At 39.7% G+C, this 15,007-nt stretch overlaps 1 protein-coding gene across 6 annotated transcripts in view; it reads right to left on the bottom strand.

The window, feature by feature from the left end:
• The window catches only part of CD44 (CD44 molecule (IN blood group)), an 87,581-nt gene that overhangs the window by 26,984 nt on the left and 45,590 nt on the right, over nt 1-15,007 (bottom strand). For 2 of the 6 annotated variants that reach the window (XM_067038019.1, XM_059069937.2), the window contains exons 4-9: nt 14,563-14,631; nt 11,652-11,885; nt 4,506-4,634; nt 3,122-3,247; nt 833-946; nt 241-357 (exon numbers count right to left, since the gene is read on the bottom strand). In XM_067038019.1, coding sequence (XP_066894120.1) covers nt 241-357; nt 833-946; nt 3,122-3,247; nt 4,506-4,634; nt 11,652-11,885; nt 14,563-14,631 — 789 coding nt within the window. Of the gene's footprint in view, nt 1-240; nt 358-832; nt 947-3,121; nt 3,278-4,505; nt 4,635-11,651; nt 11,886-14,562; nt 14,632-15,007 lie in introns of all 6 variants that reach the window. The other 4 variants (XM_059069942.2, XM_059069939.2, XM_067038017.1 and 1 more) reach the window with 3 other exon arrangements.

Genomic DNA, 15,007 nt, shown 5'->3' on the forward strand with positions numbered 1-15,007 from the left:
TTTAAACATTTTAACTTTTTAAACATTTTGGCCTTTTGGGCCACCTGACAAGTTAGTATTTTATTCCAATTGCTAAGAAATTGTGTGCAGATCTGGCAGCTTTTCATGCTCTGGGGATAAAAGAAATTACTGTGTGGAAACAGAGGATGTAGCCAATGTCTGCAAAAAAGTCTTCCTTATTCTCTGGAGTGACTTCACTAACTCAACTAAACCAGAACTGATGACTGCCATCCTTCTTACTTGTGCTTGTAGGATTCTGGGTCTCCTCTTCATCGTGATATCCATGGTGACTGAGAGAAGAGTGTGTTTCCTGGGTCCATTTTTCTCCATAAGCACTGGTGCTACTTCTGTCCACATCTGTCGTGATGATGGTTATATACACTGTGACTTTTTATCAACCACCTTTTGATTGTTCTGTTTTTTTCATTAAAGTATATGCCATCTAATGGTTCGATGCCTAAATAGTACCTCCGAGTATCTCCTCTTAATACTTTTGAGTGAATTCACTAATATCTCCCAAGAGAAAACCAACGGTCATGGAAATTTCTTAATGATTACCTGTTATTGTACTACAACCACTTTCTCAAGAGCAGCCCACAAACCATTTTAAAGTGTTCATTTTTATAATGAAGCAGCATAAAATATCTTGTGACCAGATGATATCATTGACAAATGACTCCTAAGCTGAACTGAGTATCCTCATGCAAGTTCACTAAGAATTTGTGATGAGATATTAACTGAATTTCCCACTGTGTCCCGATGACTGACCTTTGCAGCACTGAAGATTTTGAGGGGAAAAAAAATCTTTAATTAAGTATGCGTAACCCATTACCAGTCATCCTTGTGGCTGTCTGAAGTGATACTTCTGGATTCAAATGGCCTGGGCTCAGTTGCGTCCAATCCTGGTTCTGTTGTGTGTGGTTAAAAACCCGTGGTGTGGTTGCAACTGTGATAATGATGATTGAAGTAATTAGGAGAACGTTATTTCTTGAGCCTTCACCACTTGTTTTGCATATCTCTCCCTTCTTTAGTCTATAGCGTAATTCATCTATACCAGGCTGTATAGATGGCTGAGTGGAAATGAAGGGAAAGCAGAGAGTGCCTTCAGCTTGATTCGGCCATACTGTAAAGCATCTCAGTGTCCTTTGCATTCTGTCAGAGAACACGTACGGGTCAGAACATGAGATCTTCTGGAGAAAGCAGCCAAAGAAGCTGCAGCGGGAGGAAGGACAGCTTCGAAAACACCAGCCCTACACCAAGGAGAACCAAAGACGTCAGCGCTTTTCCTGTCCATGCAGTCTGTAATGACCATCTGCAATCGAAAGCCCAAGGAATCATCTGTAACTGCCAAGTGTGCTACGTGTAGACCCTCAGGCTGAAGAGTAGATACCTGAAAAGGTATACCATGATGACCAGTTTACATTATTAGTCATTTTGGTGGGGAAAGAAACACCCTGAGAAGCCAGAGCTTTCCTATAGATGATCCTAACAAAGAATCTCTACCTAGAACAGCCGTGTGATTTAGCTATACATTTCTGGATATTTATATTTATCAAACACCTATGGTATTCTCATCAATCACAAAGCATTTCATGAGCAAGCCATTCAAAGCCAATGAAAGAAAACCAAGACACATATATTCAGCAGAAAACACCATAGGTAACCAACCACCATCACAGCAGCTCCCCGAAGATAAAAAGGGGCATACATCCACCAGTGCCCTGATACTGTCACCCAAAATGATAGGGCTGGAAGAGGAGATGCACCTGACAGAAGAACCATGACAAAATCAGAATCAATGTCTTTTGTGAAAGGTTATTTGCAAATACATCCTCATTCTTTCAAACTTTATTTTGATACCCCAATAATACAAAACTCTTTTCAGAACTATAATACTATCAGCTCTATCTCACAAGTCAATAAAATCAGGTTTAGAATCATTAACTACATTCCTCAGTAAGCATGAAAAACTGGCAGTTATCATACCCCTACAGAAGAGAGAAGGCATCTTGCTGAATTACGTGCACAGGTGCCAAGAAGAAAAGTGAGCTGAAATCGGAAAATATGCCACAGAGATGAAAAAATATCAAGGGAAGTTTTCCCCTGGAGCTTGATGATATGATTTATTTTCAGGTTGATCTGTTTGGCTTGCCACTCAAGAGGGTTTAGTTTCTCAAGTGTCAAGACCACACCTTTCCTGATGTCCGACTTAGAAGCTGTGGCCACATCCTGAACCCAGAAGACAGTATAATAGTAAAGCTCCAGTGTCTTGGGGTATTTGGTTTTCTTTTTGAAGTAACTAAAGAGAGTTTCTTTGTTAGGGCTCTAAGCTCTGCAGGGGTGTCCAACTAAGGAATACACTACTTGAAAGCTTAGATATAAAGCATATAGTTCATCTCGAGTATTTGTTGTATCGATGTCATATACTCAGATGCCTCAGGCCTAAGCTATGCTTTTGGACCCCTCCCTCCTGGGGTGCTGTCCTTTTGGGGATGAAACCCTCAGGTTCCAATTGGACAGACAGGACATCTGTGACCTGAGAGAGCTCATGTAGCACCTCAAAGGCACATCTTCTCTAAAAAAAAAAAATGCAGAGCTGTGATGGAGTCAGATTCAGGATTCTCATCTCGGTTCAGCAATATCTCAGATCATGACAGGTATGTATAGGAAACTCAGTCATTTGGCAGAATATTAGACCAACCTTTGAATTTTTTTAAAGGACCTTTCAGCTCAATTTCCATCTCTGTTCTCAAAAAGTTTTATAACTGTCATGAATTTGGATACTATTACGCAATGGTTTCACTATTTGTTTTTAATAATTGGCACTGTTTTGTTATATAGCTCAGCTTTAACACATAAATAAACAAAACAGGAAGTACCTGAGGCATTAGAAATTTTATAAAAGATATTTTTTCCATTTCTCCTCCAAATATATTTTGGCTTCCATTAAAAAAAATAAGTTTTTTCCTTCATAATCTCATCAAGGTATAATTAACCTGTGATCATAGGCTTATGCTCATTTTTCATGTTAACCATTTCCCAAGATCGATACTCTTGGGCATCACTCAGATTAATCGATAAGCCTGGCATAGATGGTTCTACAGGAATTGATTATTCTTACTGGTGCTGGAGATAAAATCTTCATCATCATCAATGCCTGATCCAGAATAACTGGGGTGTCTGTCACTTTCATCTTCATTTTCTTCAGTTGGCTCCCAGCCTGCTGAGATGATATTTGAATCCGTACCTGTTGTGGTGACTTGCATTAGTGGCTGAGCTGGATGCCAAGCAACCCAATTGACAAAGGAAGAAAATCAGGCACAGAATGTATAAATGAATTCCCAAGATCATAAGAAGAAAGTGAGAGATTTGACTTCTATACCCCAAATTCTTATATTCTGGTCTCTGAAGCTAATGTATAGATCTAAAAACAACTGGCTATGATCTTTATAACTGAACACTCTTTTTAAGGAAGTTAAAAGAATAAATATGGACATAACCCCACCAAAAAAGTAAAAGAAAAAAAGGCCAATAAATGCATCTGAATGCCCCATACTTTCAGATGCATTTATTATTAACTTATTAACCGTATGCCATGAAAGCTGGGGTGTCAAGAATAGAACGAAAAGGTTTCACACATGCCTATTTGTTTTATCAAGCCACCTTCAGTAAAACCTTGGAATCTAAACACGTCAGTCATTTCTAAAAATCCCTTAGTTGTATTCACTATTTGATATTCACCCAGCTATTAAGTTTGATCTTCTCTAGCATTCGATTGCTGTAGCTCTGAATGCAAATGAAAGCTACACTGAAGTTCCCATCAATACTTTAGCATGTAGCCAAAAAAAAAAAAAAAAAAAAATTAGTCAATTAACAGAGAAATTTTGTGGGGCATTTATTAGTCAACCAAAAGGGTTGACCAGAGTGGACTGTAGCCAATATTTGGGAAAATTCTCACTTTTTCCCTTTTGGATGCAATCCTAGGAAAGGAGATGGAAAGCCTCCACCTCTTCGCAGTGGTTACTGTAGATGTCTTTACTAGAAAGGGGTTTCCTATATTTTGAATGAGATTCATGCTATCTTTCATTATGACCATTTGTCTTTGCATCCTATGAGTATCTATCCCCAAAACAGTTCCATTGATGGAGATTTTTGTTAGCTCTACCTATGCTGTTTTATTTTCTCATGAAAAGTCAAGAACTTTTTATCACTTCGGTCATTTTAGAACGTCTTTCAGAGTTAAAGTTTTGTTCTGTCATTGAGAAAGACCTAGCCCCCCTTTCCAGCCCCCATATTAGCCTCCTCCTGGGCTACATTAATTCTATAGAATAGAAAGAAGAAATCTGCTTATTAGTACTAGAAAGTCAAACATATAGATCTCAGAGTCATGGAAAACATTTGTGAAACCAGCATGAACTTTAAACTTTGACAATATCCCCGAGGCCAATGAAAATTACTGAAGACTGCCAAGAAAACGTACGAAATGAGATATAATAACTCTTTACCAGCCATTATTGTTGTGGTGTGAAGATGAATCTTGGATGCTGATGGCTGAAACAACCAAGAAAACCAATCCTGGGCTTCTTGCCTCTCGGTTGTTGTTTTGGAAGTTGTATCACTAGTGCTCATCAAAGCTGTTGTAACCATAATTGAATTAATTGTTGAAAGGTTAATTATCAGTGCCTAAGAAATAGCATTGTAAGCATCGTATGTGCTTTCACTCTTTTACCACTCAAGAGTCATCTATACATGATACAGATGGCGGAAAGGAAGCGAAAAAGCACAGAAGTTCCATTTCTTTCCAAGGCCCAAACCAGGGTTCATAGAATGTCAGAGATGGAAGGACCTTAAACAGCATCTGGTTCATGCTCTTCATCTTGAGGATGAAAAAGCTGTGCTGGACAGACCTTGACTTGTCTGAAGTTAGGATGATTAAACAAGAGAGAAGTCTCGAGGAGAGCATGACATGTCTTTGAATTTTGAAAGGCTATAACATAAACAAGGGATTAAATTTTTGTTTGTGTTCCTAAAAGGTCAAATTAGGACCTGTGGTGAGAATTTCAGGGAGATCGATATTCTTTCAGATGTTAGATTTTAAAAGGTAATAATCTGAACTCTCCAACAATGACAGTATTATACAGAAAGTATTATAACCCACACCATCAGAAAGAGCACTTAGTAGGAAAATTGGGTAAGAGATTAAACGATTAGAAATGTTGATGGAACGAGACCATTTAAGATCCTCTCCACATCTGAGAGTCTTTGATTCTAAAGGATGATGAGTCCTAGCCCATCATCTTCTACACATTCTATCTTTGTCAACCAATATCATCCTCCAAGAATTTAGGGTATGACATTTCTGCCAGCAGTCCCACACACATAGCCCCAGCAATCCCTGATACGTGGAAGAAGGATACATGAGGTGGAAGCCTGAAAGAGATGCCATTCCACTTCAGATGGCATCCAAATTCCCTAGTAGCCTTGCCCATGGTCACTTTTATATCAACACTAGATTTTGCAAAGCAGAACAGAACATTTTGAGACCCAGTTTTTGAAAACAGGATAATCAATTAGGAAAGACAGACGAAGATGAAGTGACCCAATGATCTCACTAACAAGACCAGAAGAGTCTTGATTTGAAAACTTCCAAAGACTGCCATTTCTGCAACCATGATGTGCATCAGAAGAACAGTAGAGAAGAGTAGCTAAAAAACTGAAAAAAGTTCAAGCAGAGAGGCTGAAACCATCATTAAATCTCCAAGTACAAAAGTAAAGTGAATTAGATTCTTTTTTCCAGTTATCAAGAAAGCCCAGAAGTGTCCCGAGATGAAGTACTGACAAGACCTTTTCCTTCACACTGTTTGTACTATGAAGATGAGCATTGTCAACATTTTAAAAATACCATTTTTTAAATTCTGCAGTCAGTCTCTTTCTCTCTCTCTCTCTCTCTCTCTCTCTCTCTCTCTCTCTCTCTCTCTCTCTCTCTCTCCAGCATTATCTTAATCAGTATGATATGCAATCATAACATAACATCAATACTATTTTCCTCACAGGAGTATCTGTCAAAATAAAAAATACAGTTTATTCAATGTATTATAAGCTAAGCAAATGACCATTTTTATAACTCTTTTTCTGCATAAAAATGCTTAATTATTTTGAAATATGGCTATATCCTCCATCAACGAAAGTTAATAAGTGAAGATATGCTTATAATATCCCATTGTTACAGACTTTGAATCTTCTTTCCGCAAAAGCTCTCAAACTCTCAAACACTTTATAGTGATTTAGAATTAATAGTCAAACATCCAGGGAGCTTTTTAGAGGCCTAAATTTTGATATAAAGCAACAGGTCACTTCCCACACTTTATAGTTGAGGTATCAGATGTCCAAACAATTGTTCAGGGCCTATACTTTTCATCTGTAAATCAGTATTTTCCTCTATTATTATTACTGGCTGTGATAACTAGATCAGCGGAAAGTAGGAGTATGCATTTTCTAATAGACTTCTTTTAAGAGGACATGTTCTGAATTAATCTCTTAATTGAAGCTCTGAAGAAAAAATAATTCTGATTCTATGGGCATGTTGCCAAAGGAAAACAAGTAGGACATCGAGCAGAATCCAGTCATGTCCCCAGATCCGTGGGCCTCTCTGTTAAATGAAATGGTACCAGATCCTGTTCTAAGGATGGTGACAGCACATCAGTAGGAAACTTCAGCATGATAATGGTGTCCTTTCCCTTAACATTGAAAGGCTTGGCATTTAGGACAACAGATAAGCGAAAGACATAACAATTTATCTGCCATTGCTGTTGTTGTCTGATCCTGAGTCTTAGGCTGTGAATTATCAAACGAGGGCCATATCCAGTTATTTTGCTCCTGAGCTGCTGCAAGGCTGTTTGAGTGCACGGTTGAAGTAACTGGATCAATTATGAAAATATCATTTTGTGAGGTCTTTCTAGAAAACCTTTACTCTCAGTCCTGTCTATATAAAATGTATGTGTATATATTATAGAGTGAAGATTAGAGAAGAGTGAGGCCTGATTTTATCTTTCCAGTCTCCTAAAGTCTCTTAGAATCTTAGGACAACCTCAGAAATGCAAATTCTGTATGGATAACCACGGAGTGCTACCCATTCTTCAAACTGAGACCCCTGAATACAGGCTCAGAACAAAACCAAGTAGCAACTGAATAACCCGTGATGGCAAAGAGATTTTATAGCTACTTGATCGGGTGACTCAGCCATGAACTGGATCATTCATCGATTTTCGGAATATCTTTAGAGGTGCTTGCTTGTAGCTTTTGGATCTGTCTATCATTTTTTCCAGGAAGCTTGTGATGACAACTAGCATATCAAAGTTCCACCCACACTCATCAATCTCAAGTCAAGCTTTATACTTGAGCAGGAACTTTGCAAAGGGTGCGAATTCAAAGTGTTGAAATCAGATAGAGCTTTGTCAAGTATCCATCTAACACTTTCTGTCACTTGTAGTTCTAATTCAGAATGTGTTTTCAGAAAAGAAACACAACTGCCCAAGTTAGAGAAATTCTGGACTCTATTCAAATTAGAGAAAGGATAATCGGTGCTATTTTGCAATTTGAAATCTCCCACTTGACTCTCAAGCCAGACTTGAGTCCAGAGTGTTTCCCTGTAGAGGAAGAATGGCAAAGATCATCAGGATAAACATCTAAACCAGTTGAGATTCTTAAAAACCATTTTGAGTCATACGCACCCTTGAAAATCTGATATAAGTTATAGCTTCTCTCCTCGAAAAACAGGTCCTACACATATGTATTCTCAAAGTTCTGCGTATTTTTCTTGGTGGGTGGCTCTAAAATAGCTTATGGCCTATCATTGAACCTACTGGATGTCCATGAACTCCAGGTTAAAAGCTTTGACTCTACACACACCCAATATCAACTACCTACACAATATGATCTATGCTACAAAGGACACATTTGCACAGATTAGACTAGAGAGATTGGAACCAATTTTACCACTGATGCCCCCAGATAAACCTGGCATCCCCTTGGAAAATCTGCAGACCCCACTTTCTTACCTCAGTAACTTTATTAAAGATGCAGAACTCTGGCCACCCTCACCCTATAGTACATCAGATGGAGACCAATAGGAAGCAAATATACAAAAGCAAGACAGAAATAGGCATTATTTCTGTCTTCCTAAAAAGAGGTGTATGAGATTTGGGGAAAATGAAAACAGCTACTGCCAAGACAGCAAAGTTTTCAATTTTCCCCACCCAAGTAGATCATGCCAGACCAAAAAATAATAATAATGATTATATATATATATATATATACACACACACATATATATATTTTTCTTTTACACCCAGAAGACAAGGAAATAGAGCGTTCCAAGGCAGGAGTCTGCTTCCTGAATTAGTTTACGTTTTTGGATTCCAAAGAATTCCTGATCACCAATAGAAAAAAGGCTGATGACATACTTCCAGGAAAGCACTTCCAAAAACAACATTTATAATAGAAAGCTTGCTGGAAGTCAAAACCTACCCAGATGGTCGTTCTCACTGGCTCTCCCTATTGCCACCCACTAAGGACCCTTAAGGATGGAATCAGCCACACAAGCCAAAGATACTCTTCTCTGTGCTCAGCCAGCCCTCCTCTTGACCTCTGCCCTCCTGCACGCATTAGGGGGGATTTGCAATCACTCCCTCCTGGTAAGTCCCAACTCTTGAGTCCAGCACTCATGAGGTTTTGGGATTCTCCTCACTGGGCTTAGAAACTATGGTCTATTCATGAACCAGCGCTAACTTGTTTGAGTACACCATATGCTATGTTCAAGTTTCTACCTGATTCTTTTCTTTGACACCTTTCTTCCCACGAGCTGATTTATTGGGCGCTGCCGTATTGGGTTCTATAGCACTTCCATGACTCTCAGGTTGGCTCTGGACTCACTCTGCTGGACATACAAGTCTCTCTCTTCCTAAACTACTGAAACTTAACTAAATGCTCTGGAAAGAGGAAAGCACAATTCTTTTCTCAACCCAAATCCTGAACTATTTGTAGTTAAGTATATAGATTCCACGAAGGTAGGTCCAACTCTGAGTCCCTAGTAACTAGAGCAATGTCTTGCACAGAGAAGACCTCAAATACCAGTTGAATGAATGACTAGGTTACTAATCCTTACTTCTCCTCAATGTTACTTTCTAATGGTGTTTACCAATAGGTCCCAGGCATTAGAATAGCTTGGTACGTAGTAGGTCTTCAAAATATGTTTGCTGACTAAGGCGCGGTCCTTTAAAAGATGTGCTATGAATGTTTATAAAATGTCCTCATTGCCTTTTTAAAGGACATGTGAAATACTATTTCTCTATAGGCTGTCAGCAGCTTGAATGTTAATTTCATCTGGTTCCCACAAGATATATTTTGTCACTATTTTCTTCTTTGGTGGGAAATGGTACTTTAGGATAGACCCGATCTGCTTCCTGCTGAGACCACTAGTTGCTGCGTTTGCCAACATCTGACAAAATTGCATGTCCTGATGATAAACCCCTTCAATGTGGCTACTTTACGAAGGCAGGGAACTCAAGAAGCAGCAAGTAACTAGCAGTCCACCTGCCTAGTTTGCAGAAGCTTCTCTCAAGAAGGGTTGTCCTTGGAATTACAGACAATACAGTGACTCGATCTTCGGAGAGCCAGTAATCTGGGAAATCATGGGAAGTTTGAAAATATCTGCTTTTTGAAATGTTTCAAAGAATCTGAGGAGAATGATCAGAACCCAACCCTATTTGTATCACCCTTCTCAGCAAGATACTGACAGAAATTTAAGACACTGTTGAGAAAGTAACCTTACATTAAAACCTAAGTGTTCATCGACAGATGAATGGATAAAGAAGATGTGGCACATATATACGATGGAATATTACCCAGCCATAAAAAGAAACAAAATTGAGTTATTTGTAGAGAGGTGGATGGACCTAGAGACTGTCATACAGAGTGAAGTAAGTCAGAAAGAGAAAAGCAAATACCTTACGCTAACACATATATAGAGAATCTAAAAAAAAAAAAAAAAAGAAAAGAAAAGGTTCTGAAGAACCTAGGGGCAGGACAGGAATAAAGACGCAGACATAGAGAATGGACTTGAGGACATGGGGAGGGGGAAGGGTAAGCTGGGATGAAGTGAGAGAGTGGCATGGACATATATACACTACCACATGTAAAATAGACAGCTAGTGGGAAGCAGCCACATAGCACAGGGAGATCAGCTAGGTGCTTTGTGTCCACCTAGAGGGGTGGGATAGGGAGGGTGGGAGGGAGATGCAAGAGGGAGGAGATATGGGGATATATGTATATGTATAGCTGATTCACTTTGTTATACAGCAGAAACTAACATACCATTGTAAAGCAATTATACTCCAATAAAGATGTTAAAACAAAAAATCCTAGTGCTCTGGTGATTTCCCTGGCTTCTGGGTGATGAGGAATAGAAAAGGGCCCTGTCTGGAGCATTTGCAAACCAGTAAATTTCTGCCACACTCTTTGAAGACCCGAGTTCCACCCCTCAAGAGCCACAGCCAGGAAAAGAGAAAATCCACACCATACTAGGAAAGCTGCTGAAGAGGCAGATGCCCTATTTGAGTGTGAATAATCCTCCACAGAAGGAACACAGCCCATCTGGAAACCTGTTTTAAAACAAACTATAGGGGAAAAGCAAAGAAAGAAGCAGAGAAGGAGACAAGGGGAAAATGTAAACACTTTCCAATGAAAGTGAAGCACTGTGCTTTGTGACCACCTAGAGGGGTGGGATAGGGAGGGTGGGAGGGAGGGTGACACAAGAGGGAAGAGATATGGGAACATATGTATATGTGTATAACTGATTCACTTTGTTGTAAAGGAGAAACTAACACACTATTGTAAAACAGTTATACTCAAATAAAGATGTTAAAAAAAAAAGAAAGTTAAGCACTGGGGCCAAAAACCCAAAGAAATCTAACGCAGTGTTTACCTATTTGCACTCTAGCTGTCCCAAAGTAATGTTACCCACATAACCAAGCAAGAATTAAGAACCTTCCCCTACCAGCTGGGATAGCAAACTTTTAAGCAGATTAATTGGATCAGATAACTCCTTCAGGTATGCTTCCTTAGACCAAAAACAAAGGAATTGCTTAGCAAATCGTGGGTGGTGAATATGACTAATTATTACTCAATTAATCATATGAATATAAATCAGGTTAAAACCTAAAACTATAAAATTAAACTGAGAAAAGTAGAAGATGAAATGGCATGCATACGCTATGATCACAACTTTATGAAAACAATCTTATCCACAGATGGATAAGAACAAGAAGGAAACATGCAAAAATAAACATAGCTTCTGCATCAGGCTTGAATTGTCACCATATCTCTGGGACAAGAGAACAAGGGAAGTTCTTCTGAAAAACTTCCAATATGGTACTTCTCCTAGATGAAAAAAAAAAAAAAAAAAAAAAAAAGGTAGGCAGGAGCAGTCAGTGCATACGGTGCACTGAAACCACAGCAGCCCACCTCCCCAGATGATGTCACCACCTTCTAGAGACGGAGGCAATCAACAGGTGAGTGCGGATCGCTCAGGAAGAGCAGAGACGTTATTTGCAAACGAATCGCTATTGGAAAGCACAGTGACTCATTCTCCTTACTGGTAGCCGGGGTAGTCTCTGGGTTGCTGGAGACCCAGGGGCTATCTTGGTCCAGGGTCGGGTACACGGTTGGAAGATGGCTGTGGAAGATGTTGTAGCCCCCTGAAGTGCTTCTCTCACTGGAGGATCCACTGCTCATGTCCTCCTCGGGAGCGGTGCTGGGGTTGATGTCATCGGGGTTAGTTCTGTATTCCCCTTTCTTGGTGTACCGGGTGCCATCACGGTTAACAATAGCTGGGAGACAGAGGAGGCACTTTCAGAGCTTGACAGCTGACGTTTTCCGACTGTAGGAAAACTGTGGCTTATCTTAGAAGACTTCAAAGCTATTTTTCTTTTTTATGAAGCAAACCAACACCTAACTACCTCTCTAGTTGGGGGGATAGAGTGACCGATGCACTAAGAAAGTGAACCCTCCCTGCCCACCCACACACCCTGGAGATGGGGAGGGGGAAGGAGGGTGTGTTTGGGAGTCCCCAGGTTCAAATCCCAGCTTCGTGTGGCCCTAGACAAGGTAGGTAACCCTCTGAGCTTCGGTTTCATCATTTGTAAAATAAGGATGATACTACCTTCTGCTATGAGCACTATATGATATGTTGTATGGAAAGTGCTTCGCGTAGTATTCCAGACAGAGTTGGTGCTCAATAAGTGATAATTCTCCTGCCTGGCCCCTAGCCTCCCTTCTCAAGTGCATGTAATATTTGCTGCTATTAATTCCATCTATTTTGAGAAAGGATTTGAGATAGGAGACAAAGAAGCGATTGGTCTCAGCAGGGAATATACAAACATAACTCATTTATTTGTGCTTCACTTTATAGCTTCACAGATACTGTGTTTTATACCTTGAAGTCTTGTGGAAACTCTGCATTGTTAGATAATGGTTAGCATTTTTTAGCAATAAACTATTTTTAATTAAGGCTTTTTTTTTTTTTTTTTTTTTTTTTTTTTGCGGTACATGGGCCTCTCACTGTTGCGGCCTCTCCCGTTGCGGAGCACAGGCTCCGGACGCGCAGGCTCAGCGGCCGTGGCTCACGGGCCCAGCCGCTCTGTGGCATGTGGGATCCTCCCGGACCGGGGCACGAACCCGTGTCCCCTGCATCGGCAGGCGGACTCCCAACCACTGCGCCACCAGGGAAGCCCAAGGCATGTTTTTTTAAAACATAATGCTATTACATACTTGAACAACAGTATAGTGTAAATGTAATTTTGATATGTGCTGGGAAACCAAAAAGATTTATTGCAATATTCGCTTTATTGTGGTGGTCTGAAACTTAACCTGCAATACCTCTGAGGTATGCCTATAAATTTAAAAATCCACAAAGAATTAAATTTTCTTTCTAAGCGGCAAATGTTGTGAGTTTAAATGAACTCCCAGTCCTGGCTAAGAAATCAGCATGCTTAAATATTGACAGAGCCTCTGCCATCTTCTGTGAAATTCAACCTAAAATGAAGAAGCACGGATGTATACAAAGGTCGAAGTCTTTGGTTTAAACAAGCAGATGACTAGAATGACAGGAGGAGAAAGAGCAAGAAGGACTTCTTTCATTGTTGCCCTCTAAATGTGTCTGTTGCCTTCAAGTGTGGGTCACTCACTGCACAAGTGTACATTTAGCAGAAATGATTTTCTGCTGTATGGCATTGGTAGGACTAAAGAGTCTGTCTGTCTGCCTATCTAGATTGCCCAAATAGAGCTATTAATAAAACATAAATTTCAAAACATTCCAAAGTCTCAATCACCCTCGTTATCTCTGCAGATAAAGATATGACAAGAAAATATGACTAAACTTGAACAGGTCTAGACTTTGAGAAAGATCTGTGGGGACCAAGGAAATGGAGCGTTTATTGAGCATCTACTATGGGCCAGGTGTGCATCAGACACATTATCTTTCTTAATTTTCATGACAAATTTCATATGTTGTTTCATTACTCGGATGAGAAAACTGAGGCTCAGATCACCTGGGTGGTAAAGAACTAGGATTTCAAACCAGGCCTGATGTAGACAGCACACCTCACAGTGCAGGCCTCCCCTTCCTTTTCCAAGGTATAGGCTGGGGGCAATCTCTTACCTAACTGTGGGGGGCTGGAACTGTGTAGTCCAGGAAGATTCTGGTCCCCCTGCCACCGTAACCACTGTCCCCATGCACACCGAGGGGTCTGGCTTTTAGGAGGCAGAAATCCAGCCTCCTCGTCACTGTGATACTCCTCAAAAAATGAGGCTCAGAGTCGATCAGATCAAGGTTAACAGGTTGACCTATTTGAAAGTTCTGGCTGAAATATTATGTTTTCCGCAGTGCCAACTGCCTACTTCTGAGGATAATCAAGATGGTTTTAGGTCGACATGTTGTAAATCATGCTGAAACGCACATCAGGAAGTTTGTATCCTTTATTATCATTTTTCAATACTCCAGTTAAATCAAACAGAAAATGTGGGGGGCCAGAATGTCCCTACCCCTAACACTTATCAATCCCTGTCTCTGAGAGAGAGAACATAGCTCAGACTCAGAGCCTTCAGCAGCTAGAATTTAAGAACATCATTTAATTTTTCTTACATTTAAATTTATTTTTAAGGTTACATTTTACTTATAACCAGAGATGTTGGCTTTCCATTTGCAGTTTTTTTAAATGTATTTTAAGTAGAAAAGAATGGGTCAATTAAATGAAAAATATCAAGTAAATGATAGTTCTGTGTCCACAGAGATGCCAAAAGAATGTGAAAGTAGTTTTCAGATGACTGATGTTTGAGGAACAATGTATTGGGGTTAACCAGAGAGCAGTTGCAAGTCATCGAAGGAAAAGGGGAAGGGATGGTAAATCATAGCCACTGTCCCTAACCTTAGGGAAATAAGTGCTATTTTGTAAAACATAGAAAAGGCACCTCATCCTTTCTCCAAGAATAGGAAAACTCAATACGTACTTATGGTAATTGGTCCTTCAAAGGCATTGGGTAGGTCTGTGACTGATGTACAGTCTTCTTCATGTGGAGCTATGAAGTAGAAAAGAAAAAAAAGGCATGAGAACTTGAAGAAAACAGGAGCCTCATTGATGTCCATTTCTACTAGTTAGGATGGCATTTTATTATAACTTATCCCAAATCATTCTCTTTTTCTGAAACTTAAGTTTCCTAGGAACTTCTCTGACCTTGGTGACGAATTTTCCACTTTTATTTTGCTGCGCACATTTTTGGAAGCTTACTTGCTCCCCTCCCCATGCCAACAAATTCATTCATTAACAAATATATATGTTCTATATCAAGCATTGTGGAAAGTTGGGGATACAACGGTAATAAGATAGACACGGTCCTTCTGTAATGAGGTATACATTAGAAGTTATTTTTAATTTGTTATTATAAAATTAATATG

The sequence above is a fragment of the Kogia breviceps genome, chromosome 7 (assembly GCF_026419965.1).
Source record: "Kogia breviceps isolate mKogBre1 chromosome 7, mKogBre1 haplotype 1, whole genome shotgun sequence".
In the NCBI taxonomy this organism is placed as follows: Eukaryota; Metazoa; Chordata; class Mammalia; order Artiodactyla; family Physeteridae; genus Kogia; species Kogia breviceps.